Here is a 27,443-nt window from a genome sequence, read left to right as displayed (position 1 = left end):
CGCCTTGTGTTACAGAAACAACTTCAGGGGTTAAAGAAGTACAGGGTGCAAATTGGTCTCTGTCATTTGTAATGAGAGAGATAATCTTGTTGCCATAGTTACTACAGATGACCAGATCAACCGTCTGCTGTATATATAATCTGGGCACCCCGGCCTCCTACTCTGTACTGCAAGGAAGGGTCCTGAGCCTCCAATACACATTGTGTCAGGCTGGATCTGAGGAGGCTTGGGGCCTGAGTGCCTTTCTTAGGTGGAGTTCTTCCAGGAGTGACCCTATGCAAAGGATTCGCACGAAAGTGATTTGTTAAAGGCAGTGCTCTGCAGAAGAATGAGATAGAAGAAAGTGGAGGAAGCAGAGTAAGAAAAAAACAAATGGCAAAAAACAAAACAAAACAAAACAAAACAAAACAAAACAAAACAAAACAAAACAATGAAAGAAGAACCGAGGTGCAATTTCAGATGAAGTCCGAGCCTTAGCCTGATCCTACGGGGATCTTTGGAGTCTGAATTACATTTCACATTCAAGAAGCGACCTTGCGGTCCTAAAGGTGGTGGCTCTTCCAAGTAAGCCAAGAGTCAAGGGAGCTAGACTTTCGTATCCTCTTACCCTTTCCTTCTCAGCAGGCAGCATCAGAGTATGGAGGCCCTGGAGGTACAAAAACTCTCAGGCACTTTAGGCTCTCTGGGTAGTGAAGCCACACCAGCAGCTCCCAGGTTAAGTTTACAGCAAAGAGCCCTTAGCATCAAAGGGCACAGAAACTGGATGGTGCATACAGAACTTTGGTAAAGGGCGATGTGAGAGGATCTGGAGAGAGGACTAACGCTATTTGCTATAGGCCAGACTGGATGTTTTCTCCACCAATGCTTCCACGTGGTTTGGGATTACATGCCATTTTGGATTCTAAGTGTCATTTCTATGATATGGGCCCTCCCAGGTATACCATAATCTTCTTCCTCTTTTTCCTCATCCTTTTCCCTTTTCCTTCGAAGGAAAATTATTTTGGGGGAAGAAACAAAAAAAAACCCACTTTTTGTTCAGGGTCTCCCTTATTATGATTAAAAAGATAAAATGTCTGAAATTTGCTTTGAGACTGTATTATTTCTCCTATAACATCTCCAGGGGAAAATAAATCCCCAAAGCTCTCTACCCACTCTGTAGAATGGTATTTCTTTTATTTGACTTAAGTCTGCAACTTTCATACTTCAATGGATCCTTGGCTCAAGTACACTGGGATTTGGGGACCCATGTCATACTCACTTTATCCACAGAGAGATTCATTTTGGGAGTTGACAGACTTCAGACATGATTGCTTTCATCTTTCAGAGCGAAGAGCCCTCATCTTTCTGATCCATCCTCAAATTAGAGCTTCTCATTCACTCCTTCCTTGAGTCTGGCTGCTCTTCTCTGGCTCAGCACATTTGTGTTTTTCTTGAGAGACAGTGACCAGCACTATCCTCAGTATCCCAGGAACGGATATACTACAGCTTCAGGTCAGGTACAGACAGCCCCTTTTGTTTCATTTTTAATGCTATTCTAGATGATGTTCAACATCATTTTGGGTTGAGTGACATACCATGCAGGTGTCTCTAGTATTCAATCTATAGTGATTACCTTTCCTTACCTGTAGTCAATTATATCTCATTAGAAGGCAGACTATTACTGTTTTTTCAATGTTTATTTATTTTTGAGAGAGAGAGACAGAGCATGAACGGGGGAGGGGCAGAGACAGAGAGGGAGACACAGAATCCAAAGCAGGCTCCAGGCTCTAAGCTGTCAGCACAGAGCCCAACATGGGGCCCAAACCCACAGACCGAAAGATTATGACCTGAGCCGAAGTCGGACACCTACCCGACTGAGCCACCCATGTGCCCCTATTATTGTGTTTTAATGACTAATTTCATCTGAAACTGGCTCTTAGTAAAACGTCCTGCTACTTTTCTGCTGGTACAAACATGAACTCTTTCTGAAGTCCTTCATTATTGGCTTAGTATTCAGCATCGCCATAGACTTTAGTTTTTTCTCTAAATCTTACAGAATCCCATTTTTATTTTGCACATGCTGAAGAGAACAAATTCCATCACAGTTTTTAGGAAAAACCCTACTGATTCGCTTCTATTCAAAGGGTATGCAATTTTTATATCTTTTGTCCCCAGTGAGAAGTTAGCTCCCCATAGGTGACAAAATAGTCCCAACAGTGAGGTGGGAAGCTAACTTTTCTGTACCGAGTTAACTTTTTAAAAAGTGGTTTAGAGCTTTTTGGAGAAAGTTTCAAAAATTTTAAATGTATCCCATCTGCTGATGCTTTATTTTCCACTGGGTTATGTAGGACTTGCTTGGAGTATTTGTGGTAAAGGAGAAAAAGCATGGGCTTTGAAGAGTCATGCAAACCTATGATGTACCAAAAGCACTCTGTTAAAGGCAGAATTACAGCAGAGGTTGAAAATGGCCAGGATGGGCCAAGGACTAAATTTAATTGTAGGCAAGGTGTTAGCACGTCTACAGTTAAAGAACAATGGAATAATCCAAGGTGATAATAAAAGCCCATTCTTGTGAAAGGTAATGAATGATGCCTCCCTAGTATCACAGGCCATTGCTCATTTCAAAAGGAGAGCCTCTCCCAAGATGGAGAATTCTCCACGCCATCTGGGGCAGAATCTGGTTAGAATCTGGTTGTTCTGTGCCACCACAGAAAGTCTCCACTTCCGTCCATTTGGGGGATCAGAACAATCTGATCTCAACACAATCTTAGAAACCTGGGCAAAGGTTGCTCTAAACTGCCTATGAGACCTTGCTATCCTTAGCCCAATTTGGCTCCTTATACCATTACAGCTCCCGTCTTCAGCTGCCTCAAAACTCTGGAATAGTTATTCCCACCCTACCTCTCTTACGTATCATCCTCTATTCCTGCAGTGCACATTCCTCTGGTCAACTATCCTCACCTATGCTATTGTCCTCACATGATGTTGGGCTCTCTGATCACTGAATTTTCCCACTATCTCTCTTTTCTCCCTTTCCCCAGAGACTTCTGGAACACCTTTGTCATTGAACACATACTCCTCTGCTCTCTCATACTTTTATAAGCCCACCCCCATCTTCATTTTCTTGCCTTCACTAAATCTCATTTTTCAGAAAGACACCCTGAAACCTTCTCGAATGAAAATTGCACATTCTTGTACATCCACCATTGTGGTCCCCATAAGTAATGTCTGCATTGTCACTGATACTTTGCCTCTTCCAAACCACTGCTTTTCACTCTTGCTCAAAAAGCCCTTCTCCTTTGAGTTTCAGGTCATTCTGATTAAAGTCTTCCTGTCTACTCCCTCTTCTGTCACTATGGACACTTCAGTATCTGCATTGACAAACACAGAAGAACCTAGCTTCAAGATGCTTGGCCTGAATTCCAAAATATCCTAGAACTTATTCTGGACATTATCATTATCCTAAATTGTCCTAGCTCTGGACTCTGAATACCAGTTTACCATTCTCTGGCCACAACATCTTATCACCACATGTCTCAGGATCCTTAGTTCTCAAAGCACTTAGTTCTCTAGTCTTTTGTTGTCCATTCTTTTTCCTCCTAGGTACTTAGCAACATTATACCTTTATTTTCTTCTCCCTGCATCTTAGACCTCATAATGTGTAACTTTAAGGACCCTTGCAACCGTCTTCAAAACACGTAGTCTCCTTTCTTTCTGCCATACTGGCATAGCAAAGCTTCAATCTTGGATTAACCCAACTATTTGTTTTTCTTGATCTGGGCTGCTGAGTCTTGACTGAGAAAACAGACAACCTAACTATGCAAATAGGTGGCCCTAAGCAATCCTTTGATGTGTACTTAGTGGCTTTCCTAAGTGGTGATTACAAAACATTACTCTTCTTCTCAAAGCCCCACTTCATTGATCTTCCTCCTCCCCTTGCCACCTCCACACAGACACAACACTTCTCCCTCTCTCTTCCCTAGTAAATGCTTTGCCTTGCTGCTCGTTTGCTCTTAAATCACTGTAATTTGTTTTTGCATGCACTCTTGAAATAAAAATCCTCTGGCCAAAATTATCAGTGACTTCCTAAAGGTCTAGCTGTATGGACTTTTTCTAAATATTCACCTAATTGTTGTCCTCTCTTGCACTGGATACTGACCTCCATTCCACTGCTCTACTCTGGCTTTCTCTCTCTACCTGTGCTCCCTGGCAAGCTCACCCACTTCCTTGGCTTTAACTGGAATTATATTCTTGATCTCCAGATCTGTACCACCAGGCCACCTCTTTCTACTTAGCTCCAGAGACCTAGACACAAAATAACCTTCTTCATGGTTTTCCTGGAATTCCTAGGGGAACCTCGAACTCAATCCAACTCCAACTGAACAAATCCCCCTTCCTTCATAGTTCTTACTGCTAGGTTCTCTATCTCACTAAATGATGTCATTCTTGAGACTAAGCCAGAAACCCTAGAGTGACCTGTTAGCTTCTCTGTCTTAAATCCTCTTCCACTTCCCCACCACCATTCTCTGCCCCACCTGACTTCTGCCCACGTTCTTCTGATTTTACCTTTTTAAAGTCTCATGCTGCCTATGTTCTCCATTCCAACTGCTGCTGTATTAGCTAGTGTGCTCTCACCTCCCATCTTTATATTTTTGCTTGAGAGCTCTGACTAAAACATGTCAGATCATGGTACCACCCTGAACATGGAGTATAAGTCCTCCAAGATCTATGCTACTGTCTCTCTTTAGACCCATCTGTTCTGCTTCTTGCCTCCTGCCTCTCACCCTACGGTCAGCCATATTAAACTACCTGCTGTGCCTGGAACTGTCCACGCTGAGTCTCAGTTTCGAGTGCCATTCTTCTCCTTCACAGCCCCCTGCTCCCATCTGCCCAGCAAATATCTGCTCACATTTCAGGTCTCAGTTCAACCTTCCCATTCTTTGCAAGGCTTCATCTGTTGTGGCCCCCACACTCACCCTAGGAAGAACCGACCACTTTTCTTTTGGGACTCCATCTCCACATACACATAGTGTCAATGTCAGTTTGCCTTTCTTGGCCTGTAAATTCCTTAAAGACAATATCTCTTCCATGTGCATCTCTTTACCTTGGCGTCCAGCTCATAGTAGGACTGAAAATAAATATCCACTGAATGCATTAAAAATGGGGCCCAACCTGTGGGCAAAGGCTAAATGAATATTATGATAGAGGAGCAAATGTTGATCGCTATAGCGTACTGAATCATCACAAAGGCCTGTCTGCTGTTTGTAAACTCACTAAGTCTCAGTTTGCATTAGCAAACAAGTCGGGTGGATATTCTCTAGAATGTAAGCTGACTTTCAGGGGCAGAGAAAGGGGGGTGGTGCCTCCGATTGGCTTGCTTCCTTAGCAATCTGCGAAAACAAAACCCAGCAAAACAATTCCCCCTTTCCCAAAAGTTGGCATTGGCTCAAGTTTTTCTTTTCCGAAATACTTTCTTTGGTCAGGCAGCACTCCCCACGCTATAGCTGTTAGGCATTAGTGTGCTCTGAATCCATTAGAGAAGGTCAGTCCTGAATACCAAACAGATGCAGAGCCCTGAGTTTCCAAAACTGGAGTCCAAGGATCGAAATGCATAACAATAGCCATGTTCTCTGTTCATGCTGTTCTAAGATTTGCCACAAGCAGGCATTTTTCCACACTGGAAGTGAGGAACACATCATTTGAGACAGAAAAGTAATACAAAGAAGTGTTTTAGAAAAAATGACCCCATGCATTAAATAGATTGGATAGTTAATTTAGGCCAAGAGGAACAGCCAAATAATATTAAGTTGTTACGGTAAAAAGTAAGTTTTGGACATTTTGCTTTCATGTTACTACCCAAACTTATAAAAATACTCAGAGCAGCAGAAAGAAGGGCTAAATTTAGACCCTGATTTAATGCATTCAAGAGCATGATTCATTTTCCCCCTGCCCTGGTACAGTCTGGGAAATCTGTGTATGTGGTAGGCAACACAAGGATGCCTTGTAAATAAAGGGAAATCTCATTCATCCAGAGGCTCAAGGAAGCTAGAGACACCCCATCTTCTCTGCCAACAAAGGTATATTTCTAGGTACTTCACACCATGGAACCAGATATTGCAACTGGTGAGAGTCCACCTAATTTTAGCTTTGCCCTGGCCTTGGCATGAATGTGCTGTTGCTTCTTTTCTCTAAGTGGCTTTTCCCCCCTGTCAAGCTCCAGGGGGATCCTGACCAGCTCTCAGATGCCATGCAACATGGGTCACCTTAATGAGACACTTATAAGGATGTCATCGTTTGGTAGCAATACCTTTAGCAAGCTGGGGCCCGAGTCACTGAAAGGTAGCCCATACATTGGGTCTTACAGAGCTAGTACTATATATAACGTCAACATCTAAGATGATCTGGGGTCGTTTGAAAAATAACCACAAGCCCAAACTAAACCAAGCCAACAACAGTGAGTTCAATTCTTATCAGTTCATCAGGGTGCAGGGCAAAACGTCCAGAGAGAGCAGACCATCACTGTCCCTTCCCCAGTTTGTTTCATTATCTGCTGCTGCCAATCATGATCTTGCATTTGCATCTGCTCCTGACACAGAGCAAATATTTTAGCCTCTACAGATAATCGAGATTAATGCCAGACTGTCATTTGTGTTAATCTAACCTAGTTTAGAGGCGAAAACCACCTAAATTATTTTGTGATTTTACAGTGACTCCATTCTTTCTTATTTCTTTTGCTTTTAGTCTTTGAGCACATTTGGAAAGTAACCTTAGAAGTCTCATCTCAGCTGTTTTCACCTTATTGAAAGTTTCTGGGCTTAGGATAAACTATAAGAAAAATAAAAGGAATGCATGTAGTTCAGTAACTGTAGTTACTGTAGTTCAGTAACTTTGCCTCCCGGAAGTGAGGGCATTAAAGCTGTCCTCCCTTCTGAGATATAAGAAAGACAGTAATAACCCACCCCTTGGGGCCCATTATACATACATATACAATTATGCCAAGAAAGATCATTTCCCCAAACATGAAATGGGTTCAGCAGTTTTGCAGTTAAAAACAGAGTTAGATATGGAACACGTGCATCACATTAGAAATGAGTCGCTCTGAGAAGGTGTGTGTGTGTGTGTGTGTGAATGAGCAGCGCGGGAGAGGCCCACACAGGGGCACATTTGCAGGATGGGATTGGCAGACCCTGGGCAGGGCCGTGGGTCCAGGTGGATATGAGATCCAATCAGCCTGAACACATGCTTCACAAACCAGCCTGGACACCGCACAGAAAAGAGGCAAGACACCGTAGGGCAGCATAAATGATTTGTACCTTTCTCAAATGGCTTGGTTCTTACGTCTCCTGGGCAATTCTGAATGACCAGGTGGGGCAGTCACCCAATGCCCCTTGGGCTTGTCCAGTACCATAACATGAAAATCAAATTATTTTAAAAATAGGGATGTTCTGTGACCTTGGCACATGGAATGACCAATTTGGGGGTCATTTGAGAAAGGACAAATACTCGTTAGCACTCTAAACAGCAAACTGGCTGATTTAGCTTAGAACAGTTGGCTACCATTGCAGCCAATTTTGGAATGTCAAAAAAGAAGGTAAGTCAGGGAAGGGTGTCATGAAGTTTGCATCCATCCAAGGCTGGGTCACTTAGATATTGAGATTTGGGGTAGAAATTGATTCTCACACATGTAGAGCACCACAGATCTAATGAACAACGAGGGACATCTATTTTCATACTTCACTCACACAAAACACCTCTCTTTCATCTCTGGGGTGGGGTGGGGGTGTTCCAGTTCTAAACTACAATCAGCCCTTCTTTTAGAATAACAATAATAAATCCTCTTATTCAGCCAGATGGTGGTGTCTGTTGCACTAGGTTGGGCTCATAGTACAACATCAATAAATGGCCACTTGTAGAGGGACAGACAGAATCCCATTTATAAAACATACCCACACTTCCTTCCTTCTCCCATCCCAAAATGTTGCATTGTCAAAAAACCCATGGGGGCTTAATCTCATTTTGGGGAAGAAAGGAAAACTAAGGAAGGCAAAATAATATATGTGGAAAGCAATTTTTTTGGAGGGGAAATAATACATTTAATCTGTGAGGAAAATGATTGTCGATGGGCTTTTAGTCGTTTTGCCTTTAGGGACCAGCTGAAAGGATCCCGAAAGGGTTTTCCCCAGACCCTGGAAAGCTGTCGTGGTGAAGGCTGCACATTGCCAACTAGGAGATGGAGTTAAAAATTCTTCCTCAGTGAGCTCGGCTAAGTCTCCTGAAATGAATATTTGTTCCAATGAGGTGTTCCCAAAAGCTTTCTGGCCTCAGATAACTCATTTTAAGAAAGGTATTTGTTCAAAATCCATCACAGGAGGGAAAATGACATATTAATGTATCCTGTTGCCAATGTACACATGCTTTACATGGGCCCAGAGAGCTCAGACTCTTTGCTGCTTGCTCCTTATTTACTTGGTCTCAGCCCTACCTGGGATTGGCGGGGGTGGAGGGGGATGCTGACTAGTCTCTGCTCCTGCTCTTAATAAACTATACTACCTGGTTATGTAACCCTAATCCATGTCCACAGTCCAGGGCTCAGATGGCTGGCTTGTCAGCAAAAAATGTTTCAAAAATGTTAATTCGACAGTGTTGGAGGGATGTTATTTCTAGAGCCAAACTCCTTAGGGAAAATGGGAAGTAGGTGCTCCAGGGATCCAGTTCCTCCATACTGAAAGATACTTCTTTCCTGATGCCTTCTTCCCAAATAATGTCCCAATGCCTGGTGTGCCCTGACATTTGGTCCAAATAAAATGCTGGAACATATTCATAGGATACAACTATCTCCAAACTCTATATAAGAGGGTGTTTATTATAGAGAATCAGCCTCTATTAGGGCATGAAACATCAAAGCCTGCGGGCACTTGCTCCTCACACTGAATCATTTCATGATATAGATACTATTTTTTTACCCCTGGCATTTACAGCAAGCAACTCAGTTTACAACCTAAGGCATTTTCCATACTTCCAGGCAATGACTACTAGCTTCTTTTGAGTCTCAATAGCACATAATTTAAGACAGTGGGAAAAGGAGCTAGAGAATAGTTTCCATTGCAAGGAAAACACCATGCAGATGTTTGCCCTCTTGAATTCTGATGGCAAAATAGAGACTTGTTTCTTTGTTCTGAAGTCAGATCCAAGGAATTTAGTTTTTACAGGCTGGGGGTTGGGGTAGGGGTGGGAAGTAATGACATAATATATTAATAATATTGAAATGTTCAACACATGGCCCTAGGATTTTCAATCCCCAAATAATTTAGGGGGAACCATTTTTATAACGGTTCTTCATTAAATTTGGTACACCTGATGTCAATCTGTGTCACAGTGATGACATACCAGAAAAAACACCCAAGGACTACTTTGTTAAAATTGTATATTCACCTTCTATAATTGTTTTTTTACCTTCAAGATAGCAAGCTAGGAATTGGTCCTCTATCTTGAGCCATTTATTGAGAACAAACAAATGAACTCAGAAAAGACATGACCCAATTGAAGTTCAATACCTGACTTTGGTGTATGAGAATCATAAACTTGCTTACGGTCTATCTGGTCCGCAAACACTTCCCCATAAATCATCCAATAGGGCATGTAGAAGATGTTCTTGGCCAATTTCCATGATGGTTCTTCATTGGGAAAGAGAATGGCTTGCCTGGCGACCCCAAAACTCATCAGTACCACCAGCATAATGATGACAAAGTACATCATGTCTATCATCTGGAAGGGTGTGGAAGCAGAGGGAGAAAAAAAAGAAAATCCACATGATTGAGTGTTCCTATGATATCAACACTGATGGAAACCTTTGGAGGAGGTTCATTTTCAACACTTCTGACAAGGGATATATAGATAGACAGCTGTGTCCAAGTAAGAAAGAGAACACTTGGTCTATTGAAACAACGTCCACAGAATTTTATCAGTAACTCAAAAGCATTTAAAAAAAAGGCACGCATAGAAAGGAAGCCCCTCACTTTCCACTGTTGTCTGTGCTACCTAGTTAAGACTAGGCATGGGAGTCACATGAAGCTCGGGTCTCTTTATGAATCCAGCTCTGTTCCTGGGAGCCGGTGTCATCCCTGGGTCACTTTCTTCTTAGCAAAATTGAACTTGGGATGATCGAACTATTTCAAGAACTACTGCAATGTTGTAAATTCCCTAAGTTTGAGAGTTGGAATGCTCAAGAAAGTAACTACTTGCAAGCAAAGCTAGGACAGCCCACATACCCACCATCCACCTTCTTATTCTTGTGGCCCCACCTCACTGCCTGATATTCTACCACAAACCAGTCTCTCAGAGAATCACTCTTTCTGTACTTAATTCTCTTGCAGCATATCCTATCAGTTATAGAGGGTGTTTTTGTCGGCAATAGAATCAGGTTGCCTAATGGCCCATTTCTGTGTCTGCTGTTGAAATGTTGGACTTTCATCTTGACATGTTTATAAAATTCTCTTGACTGCATTCAAGCACAATGTTATCTCTCATTCCTCTTTGTTCCTTTCTTTTTTGCTTGTTTGCGTGATACATATTATCAAGGATCTGTTTCTCATATGCCAAATTACTTTCCTTTTATCACCAAAAATAGATGAGGATGTAATAACTATTATTTTGTCTGGCCAGAACCCATTGCCTCCTTCTTTTAGAAGCAGTTCCCACCCATTTTGGCCACAAATATGGTGTCTTTTCCAGGCTAGGTTAATGATGGTACCTCACCCTCTGGCAACAGTGATAGGAGGTAGGCATGTGACACAAGATGGGCCAACCAATATCCTCTCTTTGGATTTTTTCAACTGAAGCTGGGATAGAGAAGCTCCCTTTCTTTCTCTGTAATGATATAAATTCAGAGTGTCTGAGGCTGAGTCCCCCACCAGTAAAACTGATCGAGAGTGAATGAAGCAGATATTCCAGACAGAGAGAGACAGCATGTTCTGAAAGTGGTTGAGAGCCTGACTGCAGTAACCCTTAAGGCCAGTTTCATCATGCCCTGCCATAAGTCAGTATATCCCTCCTGGGCTTAAACTAGTTGGAGATTGGTTTCTATTCCTCGCACCAAACCATCTAACACAAAAGACAACCTTCTCTGGGATATCAAACTTCCTGAAGGGATACCCACCCACAAAGAAAGAATAATGAAAATTTTATCGTTGATAATGAAGGCTTTAAATTAGCTTTAAAATTTTATTTTAAAACAATATTCCATGGTGCCTGTTATTAGAATTAAAACACAATAGTCTTCTGCTTTGCCTTAGGACACTGAGGGCTCAAAATATTTTTGGCCAATTAATCAACTGTCAAGGCAACTTCTGAATCCATCTTTCAAGTATCATCTGACTTTGAAACTAAATAAGAATTTCTCAAAAGTTGATGTTCATTCATATTTGTTCACTGTTTTTAAAGATACGTGCTACTTAATTAGTTATTCCTTTCACAGCTTAGTGGCCTCAGGACTCTCTTACAAGTGAACAAGCCAGCTGTGTCGAAACAGTTTTATAGGAAACATAGGCCTGTTTCCCATCCTCTATTTTGTAAAATTATTTCATCATTTATTTACCAAACGTTCCATCAATGAAAAAACACTAATGGCTCCACTAATGGGTGGGGAGAGGAAGGTGGGTACTCATGAGATTTAGGAGCTAGTCTGACCCAAGAAAACTCAGCCAGTACACACAGCAACTGTTCTAATTCAATTTCTCAGGACTGTTTTCATTCAAATTGACTGTGCTACCTACCTGAAGGGCCAAAACAATCTAAGACAAGAAACATTCTTCCCACTCAACTTCATCTATTTCACAAAAGTCTTCCACACAAATACTGAAATCTGATAGAGCAGAATGCAGAAGTAGAACATTATTAGTAAAAACCAGGGCTGGGTACCTCTGTTTTTACAGTTAAATTGTCCAGTCAGTTCAATATTAAGAGAGCCGATTCGGTCTCACTCTTGTAAATATCTGTAGGTTGTGTTCTATACAGGTGAGTACATATGGTGGTGGTTATGCACATGTTTTCAGGTGTTTGACCACATGAGTTTTCATCTTGCCTCTGCTACTAAAAATAGCTTAGGTGGACATGTGCAAGTTGCTCAATCTTGGTTTTCTTTTCCTTTTTTCTTTTTTCAAAATGGGGATAATGACAATCACCATGCATATTAATTTCATAAGGCTTAAATGAGATAATATGTGAAACAATGTGGGTAGGTCTCAGTAAATGTTAATGCATTGCTATTAGAATTGGAAGGTCAGGTTGTGAAGTCTGATTGGGTAAGAGCTGGTATCCTGCCTTTGTTTTTTTGCCTGGTTTCTGGTTATTCCGTTGCTAAACAAAGATACTAAAACCCATTTCATGGGGTTGTAGTGATGATATGTCTGACATGGTATTTGGCACAGAGTAAATGATAGTTATTATAATTCTTGTTTTTATTCTGCATTATACAAGTGAGTTTAGTACTAGGCTTAGAGAATTGCATTGAGAAGTGGAATATAAAGAAAAGGGGTCAGGATTCCAGTAAGAGATCCTGGATTTAAAGATCAGTTGGGATCTTACTTTTTAAATTTTTTTGGTCGAGAGAGAGAGAGAGAGCGCGTGCGCAAACAGGGGCAGAGAGAGAGGGAGAGAGAATCCTAAGCGGGCTCCACACTCAGCACACAGCCTGATGCAGGCTTGATTCCATGACCCTGGGATCATGACCTGAGCCAAAAATCAAGAGTTGGACTTTCAACCGATTGAGCCACCCAGGTGCCTGAATCATACTTGATCTATGTATTGTGTCCAGGTATCTTATCAGATGTCTGTCCCTAGACCACAGGGTATAGTGAGTTCCTTGGTTGTTTAGTACTGAAGAGGGCCTCTGTAATGTTGAGGGGCTTTCAGAATAATCACATGCGGGCATATTTTATTAAGCTTCCCACCCAGCAGTCCATCTAACTCACTGATAAATTCTATAGGCATATTTTACCTACCTTCTGGATCAGAGACTCAATTATTTAACTAATTATCTTAAAAGCCCCATGAAAGAGAACAAAGCCACCAAATATACTCATTTTCTACTTATTTTTGACTTATAAGTGGAATCATTCATAAGTTGGAAGGCAGAGAAAATGCAGTCCATCTCGCTCACTCGCTCCATAATAAGGTTTCATTCTAGTCAAAATTGGGGATAATTATGCCATTATTAAAATAACAGACGTAGATTTTAAAATAAGCTTGCTGGTTTAGTGTGACTTTAGTTATTTCAACTATTTAAATGCCATCCAATCTTTTAAAGTGATATATTTGGTTTGTTTGAGACTTCAGATCTTATTTAATGAAATAAAACAACAAGGCAACGATCAATTAGAAAAACAAGCAATCAGATTACATAACCGGCTGTGGTGCTTCTCAACAGAGGGCAATTGTGTCCCCAGGGGACATGTGGCAATGTCTGGAGATGTTTTTGTTGTCATAAGCATATGTGTATGTGCGTGTGTGTCTGCACGCACACGTGCATGCCTACACTACTGGCATTAGTGGGTAGAAGCCAGTGACGCTGCTAAATATTGTGTGATGCACAGCATGGCCCCCACAACAAAGAATTATCTAGTCTGAAATACCAATGGTATCAAGGTTGAGAAAACTTGGCCTAATTTTGTGGCTGTTGTAACTCTTCACTTTCATTGGGTACATTTGAGTATACATTTGAGAATCTCATGGAAACTTGTCTTCTCTGTCCAGAAAATTCATACACCCACAAATTTTTATATACAAATTAGGTGGAGGGTCCACTGATCCTTTCTCTTAAATCTTTCCCACTGGCTCTAAATTGAGATTCTCTGCTTTTAGACATAAGAATCTTTACCACAATCTCAAATTCATTACTAAAAGAACAGAGAAGATTATAGAACAGGTTGTGCAATAGAGTAAGATACACATCCCCCCCCCCAAAAAAAAAAATCCCAATTGAACTGGGATTCAGTTTTGGGTAAATAATTCAAGCTTGTTGAATTCAAGTTCTTCCTCTCTAGAATGGGCTTGGTGATATCTCCCCTAAGCAATAGTGGTGTTATAGGTCTCAAGCTTTTGTATAAAAGGGTTAGGAATAGAGTGGAATAACCGTGCTCACCAATATCTCACCCCCTCCCCACTTTTTATTGTACTTTCATAAACAGAAGGCACACATAAACATAACAGATGAAATTTTATCAACTACCTGCTATGAGCCAGACCCTATCAGCTACTTGGCATGTGTTATTTGTAATCATCACAAAAGCCCTGCAAGATATAACCTTGCATTTATTATAATTACTTTAAATGAGTAAACTGGGTCTTAAGGAGGTTAAATACATTTCTCAAGGTCTCATAACTCCTACCTTTTGGATTCAAATTCTCCTTCCCTTTACATGTGTTTCTCAGCGCTTTTGTAGGAAGAGTCTTGGTTATTTAAGATTCATTTCAGTAGAGTGACACATGCACCCACACACTAATAATAATGATAAACACAGATCTGCTGGCTGAAAGGTCAGCTGTGATGATGTATATAGTGAAATTTGAGGGAGGATGATAAAGGACAGCTATTGGCCAATTGTTAGTTTTTGACAGCCCACAAGTGGAAGTAGACTGGAGGTTATTAGAACAGAGTTTTTCAGGAAGAGGCGTTTACCATGGTAGGATGGAGGTATTTGGGTTTTTCCACATATGCGCTGTGAAGGTGAAGTAAGGGTCACACTTTGAAAAGTGGGGTAATTGATAAGAAGCACCTAGGTTCTGAGCAGAGGGCTCTAATTCTTCTTCTAGTGAGTCTGGAGCAGGAGCTGATATATTTGTGCACCCCTAGGGTTCACACTACTGCTGTCCTCCTAAGGCTGAGTCTTTACGGAGAGAGTCCGGAAACCAGGGTGGTCAAGGAACAAGTCCACAGCCATTTGTGGGAAAGCATATTAGTTTGCCACTTGGGATTCTTTTTTTTTTAATTTTTTAAGTTTTTTTTTTTTTTAATGTTTATTCATTTTTGAGAAAGAGAGAGCACAAGTGGGGGAGGGGCAGAGAGAGAGGGAGACACAGAATCCGAAGCAGGCTTCAGGCTCCGAGCTGTCAGCACTGAGCCTGATGCGGGGCTTGAACGCATGAACCATATCATGACCTGAGCCAAAGTCAGACGCTTAACTGACTGAGCCACCCAGGCACCCTCTGGGATTCTTTTTTAAAGAATAGGTAGGGGCATCATTCTGGAACCCAGTTTTTAACTCTCCAATTTCCAGTAGTGTAACAAAATACATGATATATGGATAGAACGTAATATCCAAATAAAATTCAACCTAACTCAACTAAAATAGACTGTACTTCCTTCCCTTTGTGTAGGGAAAGGCATTTTTCAAGGACTTTATTAGGAAAAAAAAAAGAAGAAGAAATGTTAAAATTTAAAAATCTTTTAAAGATTTGGAGTGGAGACCCACTCTTCCTCCAAGATCCAGCTAAAATGTAACCTCCACATGAAGCCGTCCCTGACCTACATTGTCTTTTCTATGCTCCTTTATACACGTCTCTCTAACAGCATTCGCACACTGTATGGTAATTACTTCTCTCTCATCTTCAATCTCACGGAATGAGCACCTTTAAATACCCAACTCCTACTCCGGTGCTTAGCCCAAAAGAGATGATCTGTGTATGTTTTTCAGTAAGTAAATGGGTGAGTGATCGTTAATTTTCCAGTGATGTATACAGATGTAGTCAAACTCCCAAATGCTCAAAAGGAATTAAAAATCCAAACACCCTCAGGGCCATCTCAGACCATCACAGCAGGCCCAAATGAATGCTTTTCCTCTTTCTATTACTGCCACTTCTCCTCTGCATATTTATAACACGGAATCAGAGAACCCTGCTTACCATTTTTCCAATCATCATTACATATGGGCCCAAATACTTGTTCACGCCGAAGATGTCTAGTAGACGGATGTACCAATAAATGATGTTCACACAATAGATGACCCTCCCATCACTCCTGAAGGGCTGGTCTTGGAGACGAAGGATCATTCCCACAGAGAACAAAAGGATGGCTATTAGGTCTGTGACATTCCAGTACTCCTGCAGCCACACCTTTACTTTCTGTAGCAACTTCCCTGGCTCTGACATCAGGATCTAAAAGACAGGAAAAGAGGGCGGGGTTAGGTCTGGTTTCAGTCCATGTTTTAGGTCCAGTTGGAAAACGCTTGGTCTGTTAGTTGACATCAGTAGCTTGTTTTGTTTACCTGTGTTTACTTGAATATTTGCATGCTATGAATATACCACTGAGCTAAGCTCAGACCAGGAAGATACAAGCATTCCAGAGGCAAACAGAAGCAAGAAGTTTGATCCTTTGGGTTGCCTTACAATCCTAAGATACCCATTAGGGTTTTGCTATAAAATGACAGATTCCTGACACACTGCAAATCTCTGAAATTCCACTCCATCTCAGTAAAGAGTGCCACCATATTGAGTTACTCAGACCACCAGGGAGGACTCCTTCATTCTTCTCGTCACATCCATATAATCTGCATCAATATCACCTCTATTTCTAAATACAATCTGATCCAACCACTGCTCACCACCACCCACTGTTGCCATTGTATTCTCAGTCCTACCACATCACCTAGATGATTGCAACAGCCTTCTGACTGGTATTCCTGCCACCATCGGTGTCTACTCTCCCTCAACCCATTCTCTAACTAGCACACAGAATGATCTTTAAAAACTGAAGCCGTGATCTGGGTGGTGATTACACACAGTTGTATGGGTAAACAGAATGAGTTTATTTATTTTCTTATAAATAAGAATGAGTTTATTATTTTCCTATGAGTTGTTTATTTTCTTCCAGGTAAATTACACCACAATCTAAAAAAGAGAGTGATTTGAGAGATGTATGAACAACAACAAAAACTAAAGCAAATTGTGATAAATGAATATTTCAATCTCCCGATGGCTTCCAATACACACAGAGAAAGACCCAAACTCCTTACGGTGGCTTCATTTTTCACAGCCCACCACATTCCCCCCATTCCACACCTACGGACATAGCGGCTCATTATATGCTCAGGACATTTGCACTTGTTCCTTCTGTTGGGCATTTTCTTCTCCCAGAATTTTACATGTTTTGCTCCTCCTCATCCTCAAGGTCTCTGCTCTAATTTCCCTTTCTTAAGAAGATCTTTGACTATCCTACCTGCAGGGGCCTCCACATCCCTGTCACTTGCTAATATATTACCCTATCTTCGGTTTTGAAGAGTTTGTCACTCTATGAAGTTAACTTCTGTGTGCAGGTAAACATGTTGTCTGTGTTGGTCTACCCACCTATCATCTCCACTAGACTGTAAACTCTGAGGCAGACCCTTTGGTCCTCAGGGCCTGTTACATAACAGATTCTCAATTAAATGTTTGTTGACTGACTGCTACATATCATTAGGTACTGGGTAGGGCTCTGACTTACCTCAAATCTAGAGGGGCCTTTTTGCTGCCACACAGAGGCTCTATGAAACGCATAGTTGGAGAGTGAGTCCCACTGGTCCGACACCACAGCTTGTCCCCGGATGTGAGGAGCCAGGGAGGCTGGCCTATAGAGGCTGAGTAGCTGGGCCTTTGGGTTTGCCCGGAGACTTCAATCTCTTTGAGCCATCACCCAACTCGGAATCTCCTCTCAAAAGAGAGGAAAGCAAAGACAGGGGACAGGGTCTAATCTGCAGCTGTTTATTTGCATCCTCTTGTCCCCTTTAATGGTTTGCCGTGACCTGAAATACTTAAGGAAGGGAGGTCTTGGTAAGTCAGGACGAGGGCTTGGAATGCTGTGCGAGATGCCAGAGCCAGCTGGTAGCCTCATTCTTCCTCCTCTGTAGGGCTACATTCACCCCTAAACCCCAGGCCAGGGTTTCTTGAGCGGGCATCAGAATCACCTAGGGGCTGGTGAAACCACGATGGCCGCGCCCTATGCCTGGAGTTTCTGCTTCAGTAATGCCTGGTGTGTGAGGCTGGAGAGTTTACATTCATAACAAGTTCTCAGGGCAAGCTGGGGTCCACAGGTTGAGGGAAGCACTGTCTTCCCCATCAGGGATTTCTGCAGCTGTCGTCGTCCTGGAAGTTTCTCACACCCCTGCATCTTAGCTAGGGAAAACTCCCTGCGTGTGGGCAGGGGGGCGGAGGGGAAATGCCTTGGAGTTTTTCTACCCCTGCGTCCACGCTTTCCTACAATTGGTCAACAGAGATTGATAGCATCAGTTCCTAAACTGTGGAAATATTTCTGTGAGATCCCAACATAAGAAAAAAAAGCGGGGGGGGAGGTCAAGGCTGAGAGGCTAGGGTGAAGCAGGAACGCAGGTACCCGGGCCCTAAAGCTTCACCCAACGGCTCCGGTCCAGCCGCGACCCCCTGCTCTGAGGGGGCGTGGCCGCAGAGTGGGCGCGACCGCAGGAGTGGGCGTGCCCTCGCGCCGCGGCCAGGTCTGGCCCTCGCGGGGTTGCCGGGAGGAGGGTCCGGGCGAGAGAACGTCCGCCCACGCACGGTGTAAACAGTTCCGGTCGCTTGAGGGATCCCCGCGGCTTGTTTTGGTGACTGCGCGCGGAAGTATGTGGTGCTGGGAATGGGTGGGCCGTCTGTGAAACCACAAAGCCCCGCTCGTATATCCCTGAAGGCCGGGAAGCCTACGGAGATTTCCACGTGTCCGGGATCTTGCGTGCCTGCGCCCTGCGGCCGACGTGGAGGCGGGACCTGTGGGTTCCGCAGCCCCTGGGCGGTTGAGCATCCTCAGCGGGTCCGAGACCTGGGGCGGGGTGCGGCCCCGCCAGGCTGACAAGGAAAAGATCGCCCACGAAGTTCGGTGGGGGCCTCCCCGAGCGGCCTCCTCAGGAGCCAGGACTCCTGGGATGACCCCCTGCTGACCCGACCCTGCAGAGCCAGGGCCACTGTTACATGCCGCCTCAGGAGAAATGGATATCCAGGCCGGGAGGTTCCTGGCAGCCCGCCTGCTTGGCAGCCTCTTCCAGAACAGTCCACGGAGTACAGGCTGCTCCCTGTCTTCTTCCAGCCTCGTCCCTGGAGGGATTCCAGTCTCCCTGCGCGAGTCTTTCCCTTTTCTGCTTATCATGGGGAAGTAATATGCATCTGGGCGTTAAATCACGGGAGAGGAGCTAGCACTGAACAGCACCAGAGCCCTTAGCGGTAGCAGGCCTCCGTTGTCAGAGCGCTACACAAAGAGCACTGCAAATTTATTACAGCTTTTTCACTTTACCAATGGGAAATCCACAGCCGTGCTCAGGAAGTAGAAGGCATTGTGAATGGGGAGGCCGAACAGTACACAACTAGTTAGAACGAGGCCAGGCAGGGCATCCATTAAAAAGAATATCCAGCTTTTTATAAAATGGGACTAGTGCACACCTCCAAACTCTCAGCATGGGGACATGCTGATTAGAATTTAAGTGTCCCCGAAGCAGTTTAAAAACCCCAAAGAAGGGCTCTGAATGTATTTTAAGAGATTTTTAAAAATGATCCCATATGACGGCATCTAATAGATACTGCATCCTTTTCTCTGAAGGAGAACTAAAACCTAAGAGACTAAGGGTATTTTAACCGGTTGGTAATGAAGGCAAGGGTGAATTTGTGGATTTGTAGGAATCCATTTTTGTATGGATCCCGATGTATTTTCTCACTCACTGTAGCTTTGGGAGTAGGATTGCTCGAGAGCTCTTGAACGTGCAGTGGACTTGACAGAGAGTAATTCTTCCAGAAAAGACCTGCCCTGATGACTGTAGTTCCAGGGGGAAATGCAGAAGAATCATCACACAAGCGTGCCTTCCCTACAGCGTAGGGAATGGGTTGGTGGAGCGCGTTGAGCAGAGTTGCAGAGCCCTCTGGTGGACGCTTGCTTGACCACATTCATTTTAGCAGCTCAGATTGGGAAGGCCCCTGACTCTGGCTTTGAACTTCAAGCAAGTCATATGGGGGGTGGGGTTATGATGGCTCCTTTAACAAGGTGGGGATGTGGGGAGTACAGAGGGGCCCACACCCTCAACCCGAAGGACAAGAAATATATTCAGCCCACTTCAGTGATTCCTAGGGTTGGTGGAGAGGCTGGTGCTCAGCAGGTGCATAATAAATGTTGAGAAGGAATAAAGTGGAGGATAGATTAATGAATGGAAGCGTAGTTCCTTCTACAGCTGCTGAAATGCATTTGGAGAATCGTAGGTATTGGATGATAGTGCCAAAGAGACCCAGAGTAAGGAGTTGCAATGGGAGTTAAAAGTGGAAAAATGGGAAAATTTGAAAACTCTCGTTTATAGGGTCGAGGAAAGAGACGTGTAAACAGTGTCGAAGACAACTCTTCTTGGACAAGAGATCTGTTGGCAAAAGCTAGAGCAAACCCTGAGCAGGTGTGAAGTGATGACCCTATAAAACCCACACTATGACGCCTCCCCAGGTTTGCCACCGGCCCTCGAGGCCGAGTCCATTATTTCTGTGCAGCATAGAGAAAACGGTTTCTGGCTTAATTTGGATCCCTAGCATCGCCCCTCCTTTCCACTCACAAAGGTAACCGACCACTGTTTTTCTCCCATGTTCTCCTTTATGAAAGCAGTTACCTCTCTCATCTTCTCTATCCCCAGGGTGAATATGTACGAAATGACGATCCATTCCTGCGTGGAAGGCCAGCGCTCCATCTTCACTAACACGATATAGTTGAAGAGCATCAAGTATCCGATGTATGCCAGCTGTAAGGAAACACAATACAGGGTTCTGGCTACGGAGACCCGGGAGCCCGGCCCTTGGGCAAGGCCGCTGCATGGCAGAACAGAGCAAGGTCAGCAAGCAGGACTCAGAATTCACAACAAAATGAACTTCAAGGCTTTAAACTATTCAAAGAATTTAAGAAAATGACTATAATATTTGAAATAATGTGATGTGCTATCTTCCTTTTGTCCCTTACATGTGTCCCTGGGTCCAGTACTTTGCCTTTACTTCTGTGCCATGATGCATCCTTTTTGTTTGGATATTACCGTTTCTTGTGTCTTTCTGGCTAAAAAGGGGACCTCTTCTCTCAGTGCTACTCTTGTTCATGCATAAGCCTCAGGTTTTTTTTTTTTTCTTTTTAAGTTTATTTGTTTATTTTGGGAGAGAGAGAGAAAATGAGTAGGGGATGGGCAGAGACAGAAGGAGAGAGAGAATCCCAAAGAGGCGGGGCTGGATCCGAGGACTGTGAAATCACAACTGGGGCTGAAATCAAGTGTCAGACACTCAACCGACTGAGCCACCCAGGCACCCGGAGCCTCAGGTTCTTGAACTAGGGCACACAGTGGATTTGTGCCTAATGAATGCCAGGTAGGTGAAATGTCTGTAGGAAGGAAAGGAAGGCACATACTATACTTGTAAACTGGTCAAACCAACATAAAAATAGACTGGATTTTATCTTGAAGTCCCACTTGAATTGTTTTCTGAGTTAATGTCTTCTTTTTTTCTCCTCCTCCTCCCTTAATGTGCTTGGCTTAGCAGTGCCCTGGGAGGATTTTATCCATTTTCTATAGCAACACCTCCCCACCCTATCCAAGTTGGGATAGTCCTCCCTGGTTTCTGCTTCTTTGAAAGAAAACAAGAGAAGATAAAGCAATTTATAGAAAGGAATGGGTCTGTGTAGCCAACTGTGGCTTGGAGGGGGGCATAAGCCTCATGGGGCTCTGGCCCGGAGGCTGAATCCCGATAGCACTGGCTGAGGTGCTGGGTGTCCGCCAAAAACCCCTGGGGGCTCAGGTTTAGTGACTGTCACTGGAGGACTCGGTTATGTCTAGATGAGTGCGTGGAGTGTAGGAGGGCTGGTGGGGTTCTTGTGTCAGGGCCTGCGGAACCTCTGGAGAAAAACTCCTCCTCGGGGAAATGGCATACGAGCTCAACCTTCTCTAGGCAACGCTTCAAGCTGAGTAAGGCGCTCGCTGGCTTTCGGGGCCCCGGGGGCTGTGAGCAGGAAGTGAGAGCGGGTTTATTCCTGTCTGCACTCTTCAGAGCCCGCAGAGCAAAGAATAGGACACAGTGTGGGCAAAAGGGTGGAGGCCTTGGAGATACAGTGCGACTCTGGAGCCCTGCAGGCACCTTAGCAGGTGGGGAAAGGTACAGCCTGACTGCGAGACAGAAAGGGGAACTGGCGGCCCCACAGAGCTCGAGAAACATTCCTTTCTCTGCTAATGGGGCCGCTTGCTGTCTTTCTTCCTTCCTTTCCTTTTTTAATAAAATGGATACATAGATTCTGAATAGGAGTCAAAGGTATTTTTAAAGCCCCTATGATGACGCATTTACAGACACAACCATATAATTTCTGGTCTCTTGCGTGGTGAACATATGTCAGAGTTCAGTGAGATCAGGAGTGGAAGCATGAGGACAGCTGTGGAGAGGCTGTTCCTTCTCCACCTGACACCTGAGGGATGCGCTCTTGTCTGCTCACCCCTTCAGGGACTGTCACTTAACAAAATTTTAAGGTGTTTTTTTTTTTGAGAGAAAGGGTGTGAGTGGGGGAGGGGCAGAGAGAGGGAGACACAGAATCCAAAGGAGGTTCCAGGCTCTGAGCTGTCCGCACAGAGCCCGACCCGGGGCTCAGACTCATGAGCCTCGAGATCATGACCTGAGCTGAAGTTAGACGCTTAATTGACGGAGCCACCCAGGTGCCCCTCACAGACTGTCACTTTAATCCACACCTCGGCCCCCGCTCCTTCCCTCTGGGGCTGTTAGCACAGTGTGGAAACCTCACCTGAGGCTTCTGCTCTACTTGAAATCATGTGGGATACTGTTTAAAATGCAATTTGGTTCATATGGTTCCTGTTTACCATTATACACGGGCATCCACTCTCGGTCCCCACAAGTACTGTATTTCACAAGACACAGCGGACTTCAATAGCGAAACTCTAAAACATATTCTCAGCCTCCTTCTGGCCTGAAATCCTTCTTTCTGGTTGCTTCCTTTTGTTTGTTGGGTCATATTTATTGCTTCTAGGGGAAATGAGTCTCTCTAACTGCCCTGGTTTTTATTATTTCACCCAATTCATTGTGACACATTCCAAAGAACTATCTTCTCTTGTCACACGCAGGCCCAGTGACACCCACACAATTCTTCCAGAACCTCTGCATTTTAGTATTTAAGCATCTCTTCCAACCTGCCTCTGTCCTCCGAATACAGGTCTAGCGTATTGGTTTGGCTGAAGGAATGTAGTTTCAGGGAAACTTGGATTTAAATCCTAGCTCGAGTATTTCTAAGCTGTATCATTTCGTGTACATCAATGCACCTGCCTGGGCCTCCATCCTGTGAAATGGAGACGATGGCTACTGACCTTACAGAGCTTTTGGAAGGATTGGGGGAGGGTGAGTTTGGGGGTGGGGGAGAATATATATCTATCTCCCTTTTTAAAAAATGTTTATTTATTTTTGAGAGAGAGGTGGGGGAGGAGCAGAGAGCGAGGGAGACAGAGGATCTGAAGTGGGCTCTGCGCTGACAGGAGACAGCCCGATGCAGGGCTTGAACTCATGAACCGTGAGTTCACCACCTGAGCCGGAGTCAGACGCTTAACCGACTGAGCCACCCAGGCACCCCTGTATCTAGTTCCTAACAGTTGTAGAGGCCAAATGAACGGTGGCTAAAAGAATTATTTGCTTCTTTTTTCAAGCAACTTCCATTTCTTGTCTCCTCTTACCTCAGTACTTGTTTCCTTTTGGTCTGGTTAACTAGCCATACCTCTCCTTTTTTAAATTGCCCTCCTTACTGCTTATGCTTCTTCCACGATCAGCCTGTTATTTGTTATTATTATTTTTTTTTTTTGAGAGAGCCAGCGAGTGGAGGAAGGACAGAGGGAGAGAAAGAGAGAGAATCTTAAGCAGGCTCCAGGCCCAGCATGGAGCTTGACGCAGGGCTTGATCTCACAACTTTGGGATCATGACCTGAGCCACTATCACGAGTTGGACCCTCAGCCCCTTGAGCCACTCAAATGCCCCTCAGCCTCTTCTTTAAATCCAGTTACTCTATAATGCTTTTCTTTCCATGTTCAAGCTATAATATAACATTTTGGGACAACTCTCAAAATATAGACTTCCAAAAATATGACTTTAAACATGTTTAAATGGCACAACAGAGGACTGTCTGCTGTCTGAGAAGCAACCTATCTTAGAACTCACCAACATTCATGGGGTCTAGCTACAGATTACCTTAACATGACATGCTTTAAAATTGTGTGTGTCTACACACATATATTCTGTGAGCTTTAACAAGTTGTGTGTAGAATGTCAAAACTTTGAACAGAAACATAACCTCATGATGCTTATTTAAGTCAGTAGGCATCCTCTAAGGATTTGCATTTTATTTGCTCATATATTCTTTTTATACATTTTCCATTAACCAAGATGCTCAACTCCCAAACTATGCAATGAAAGCACCAGAGCTTTCTTCAGGTTGTGTGGATGGATCCCTGGTGAGCTTTCTCTTCCTGCCTCTGGAGAGGGGAGGGGGCACAGTGGTGTTCAAACAGAGGCAGGAGTCTGTCCATGCTGGAGAAGCCCAGAGCTTATCCCTTGCCCTCTGACTTGGTTCCTCTTTTATAACTTGCAACGGTGTCCTTTCCAGCTGGGCACTTGAAATGACTCTCATCACAGACCAGATCTGCGAGCCAGCTGGATCCCTGCCTCCTTTCTTCTTGGAACAGAAGAGGACCCAACCTGGCCTTCTGGAAACTTGCTAAGATATGGAAGTTAACTTATGTGGAAATGAGGTGTGTTCCCTCTTTCAGAAACTTGGGAGTGTACACAGAAGGAGATATTTTTGGAAACCAGAGTGGGAAATACTCTTATAGGAAGGAACACATCCGAAAGCAAATGGGAGGTTTGATCTAAAGCGAATTTTACTGTTAAGCATCTCTGGGGAGGGGACTTAAAAATCTGGCATTCCTCATCTCCATGCACTTCCTCGAGGCTTAGGCTTTGTAAACACACAGCTATCGATTTCTGGAAGTCATTATGTAAACACTAACAACATGACTGTAGTGTCCAGTCCAATGGGTTTGCTGAGTCTACTGTCAGCCGCGCAGAAGAGAGCCGGACACACAGGCTCCACTTCTCGGAGGCATCTGATACAAGGAGAGCAGTGTGTCCCAAGCTTCCTGGACTATAAGACTCACTTGGGGAGCTTGTTAAACATATAGCCTCTTCAGCAACTCCTTGGATATTAGATTTCATGGGTCTGTGATAGGGCCACGATGTGCATTTCTAACAAAATTCTTTATCATCCAAGAAGTTTTGGAAAAAAATACTGGGCCTTCTGTCTGGGGCAGTGGTTCTTAACCCTGGCTACTCATTACAAACACCTGGGTCCTTTGAAATAGTCTGAAGCTTTGGTTGTGCCCAGACCAATGATGTCAGAATCTCTGAGAATAGAGAACCCAGGTACCTTAATTTTTTTTTTAATAGATAAATAGGTGGATTAAATAGAACCCAGGTGTTGTTGTTTTTTAAAGCACTCCAGGCGATCCCAATATGTAGTCAAGACTGAAAACCACTGTCCAAGGCATTTGTGACTTAAAAGTCTCTTGGCCAACAAATTGTCACAGCTGAATAAATGGGGACTAAGGGAATCAAGGAAATAAAGTTAATGCTGAACAATGATCAAGAAAAGAGAGAGAGAGAGAGAGAGAGATGTCTTAGATAGGACAAATGAGTCTTGTATTTGTAAAGGTGATAGGTAATTCTTTATACTATTATTTCTATTAGTTCTTTTATGCTCTAGATCAGGAGTTAGCAAATTTCTTCTGTAAAGGACCACAGAGTTCATTTTTAAGGCTTTCAGAGCCTGACAGTCTTTCTATAGCAAGTAATTGACTCAACAGTTGTTAGTACAAAAGCAGTCAGATTATTGGTAAACGAATGAGTTTGGTTGTGTTCCAATAAAACTTGATTTATGGACACTGAAGTGTGAGTTTCATATAATTTTCACATATGATAAAGTATTCTTCCTTTGATATTTCAATTTTAAAAATGTAAAAAGCATTCTTAGCTCACAGTCCACAATAATAGGCCTGGATCTGGGACTTGATTTGGCCTGTGGGAATATAGTTTGCCAAGCCCTGTTCTAGGCTGGGGTAATTGAGGCATCCTGGTATAAAAGGAAGGACAGAAGTGGGTGTAAAATGTAGTAAAATTATCTCTTTTTTTTTGGTAAAATTATTACCTTGATAAACTATTAAATTAGGGAAAATATATGTAAGGAATTTATAACAGTGCCTCACAGTAGGTGTTCAAAAAATGATATCATAACTATTGGGTGGATGGATGAATAAAAACACGGACTATTGCCATGCAATGTGACTAGCCTAGGAATAAAAACAGTTACATTTATATTGTGCTTACACGTTCCAAGCACTGTTCTAAGTGCTTTACATATTTTAACACATTTAATCTTTACTAAACCCTACAAAGTAGGTACTATTATTATCCCCATCTTAAGGAATCTTGGCACAGAGCGCTAAAGTAACTTGTTTGAGGTCACACAGTAATACTAAGGGGCCCAGACAGGATCTCTGCTCAGCCTGTCTTACCCCAAAGTCCATGCTTGTCACCCACTAAGTTGTTTCCTGCAAGGTAAATTTAATATCTGCATAAAATATATAAATGGAAATTATTTTTGCACGTCTTAATTTTTTTGGGGGAGAATTATTTTCTATTTTTAGTATTCACAAACCTGAATTTTTACTTCACTAAAAAAATCTAATATTTATATTTCAATTATATCTTCTTTCAAGACCATAGTTTACAACAGTAGTTTTCAGCTGGTAGCAAAGTAAGTCCATAAAGGGACATTTGGCGATGTCCAGAGACATTGTGGTTGTCATACGTGGGGGCTGGAGAGTGCTCCTGGCATCTAGTGAACTGAGGCCAGAGGTGCTCCTGGACATGGTACAGTACACAGAACAGTCCTCCTAAGCAGAGAATTTTTCTGCGCCCCATGTGAACAGTGCTGAGACTCAGAAAGCCTCACTGAAAGGCAGCGTTAAGTGCTGGCATACGGGACCACACGCATGCACAGAAACACCTCATCTGGTCATTTGAGTCATCTTGGCCTCAGACTAGGATTTTCCTTTGCTGACTCAGGTGCCTGGTGGGTAGCTGGTTGTGAGAAAGGCCAAAAATACAGACACCTGTCCCTCATCTGGCACAGTGCCACTGTGACTGGAGAGAACCAGAGATGACCTGGGGGAAGCTCATCTTCATGAAAAACAGAAGTAGGAAACCAAGAGTCTAGCCATTTCTATCATATCAAGAGGCTATTTCAGGGACAAGATTTCATCCTGTGGACACAAAATATTTGCAGGGTGTGCACGGAACAATCTCCACTGTGACTGTAGTTACTTCAAGTAGTTTTTGCTGCTTTGGTTGGCATGTTGTTTCATCATGTCTGAACAAGAAAGGCTGTTTGATGA

At 43.4% G+C, this 27,443-nt stretch overlaps 1 protein-coding gene and 1 long non-coding RNA gene across 12 annotated transcripts in view; one reads left to right on the top strand and one right to left on the bottom strand.

The window, feature by feature from the left end:
* TRPM3 (transient receptor potential cation channel subfamily M member 3) overlaps positions 1-27,443 on the bottom strand; it is a 796,659-nt gene that overhangs the window by 39,909 nt on the left and 729,307 nt on the right. For all 11 annotated transcript variants that reach the window (XM_058695709.1, XM_058695711.1, XM_058695713.1 and 8 more), the window contains 3 exons: positions 20,589-20,717; positions 15,877-16,128; positions 9,570-9,744 (listed from right to left, as the gene is read on the bottom strand). In XM_058695709.1, the coding sequence (XP_058551692.1) occupies positions 9,570-9,744; positions 15,877-16,128; positions 20,589-20,717 (556 nt within the window). The remainder of the gene's footprint in view (positions 1-9,569; positions 9,745-15,876; positions 16,129-20,588; positions 20,718-27,443) is intronic.
* Positions 1,206-25,931, top strand: LOC131492079 (uncharacterized). Its single transcript, XR_009251831.1, has 3 exons — positions 1,206-1,496; positions 20,613-20,806; positions 24,599-25,931. It is a non-coding gene; the product is annotated as an uncharacterized LOC131492079 (long non-coding RNA).

The sequence above is a fragment of the Neofelis nebulosa genome, chromosome 12, assembly GCF_028018385.1.
Source record: "Neofelis nebulosa isolate mNeoNeb1 chromosome 12, mNeoNeb1.pri, whole genome shotgun sequence".
Lineage (NCBI taxonomy): Eukaryota > Metazoa > Chordata > Mammalia > Carnivora > Felidae > Neofelis > Neofelis nebulosa.
This window is presented reverse-complemented; position numbering and strand designations above follow the sequence as displayed.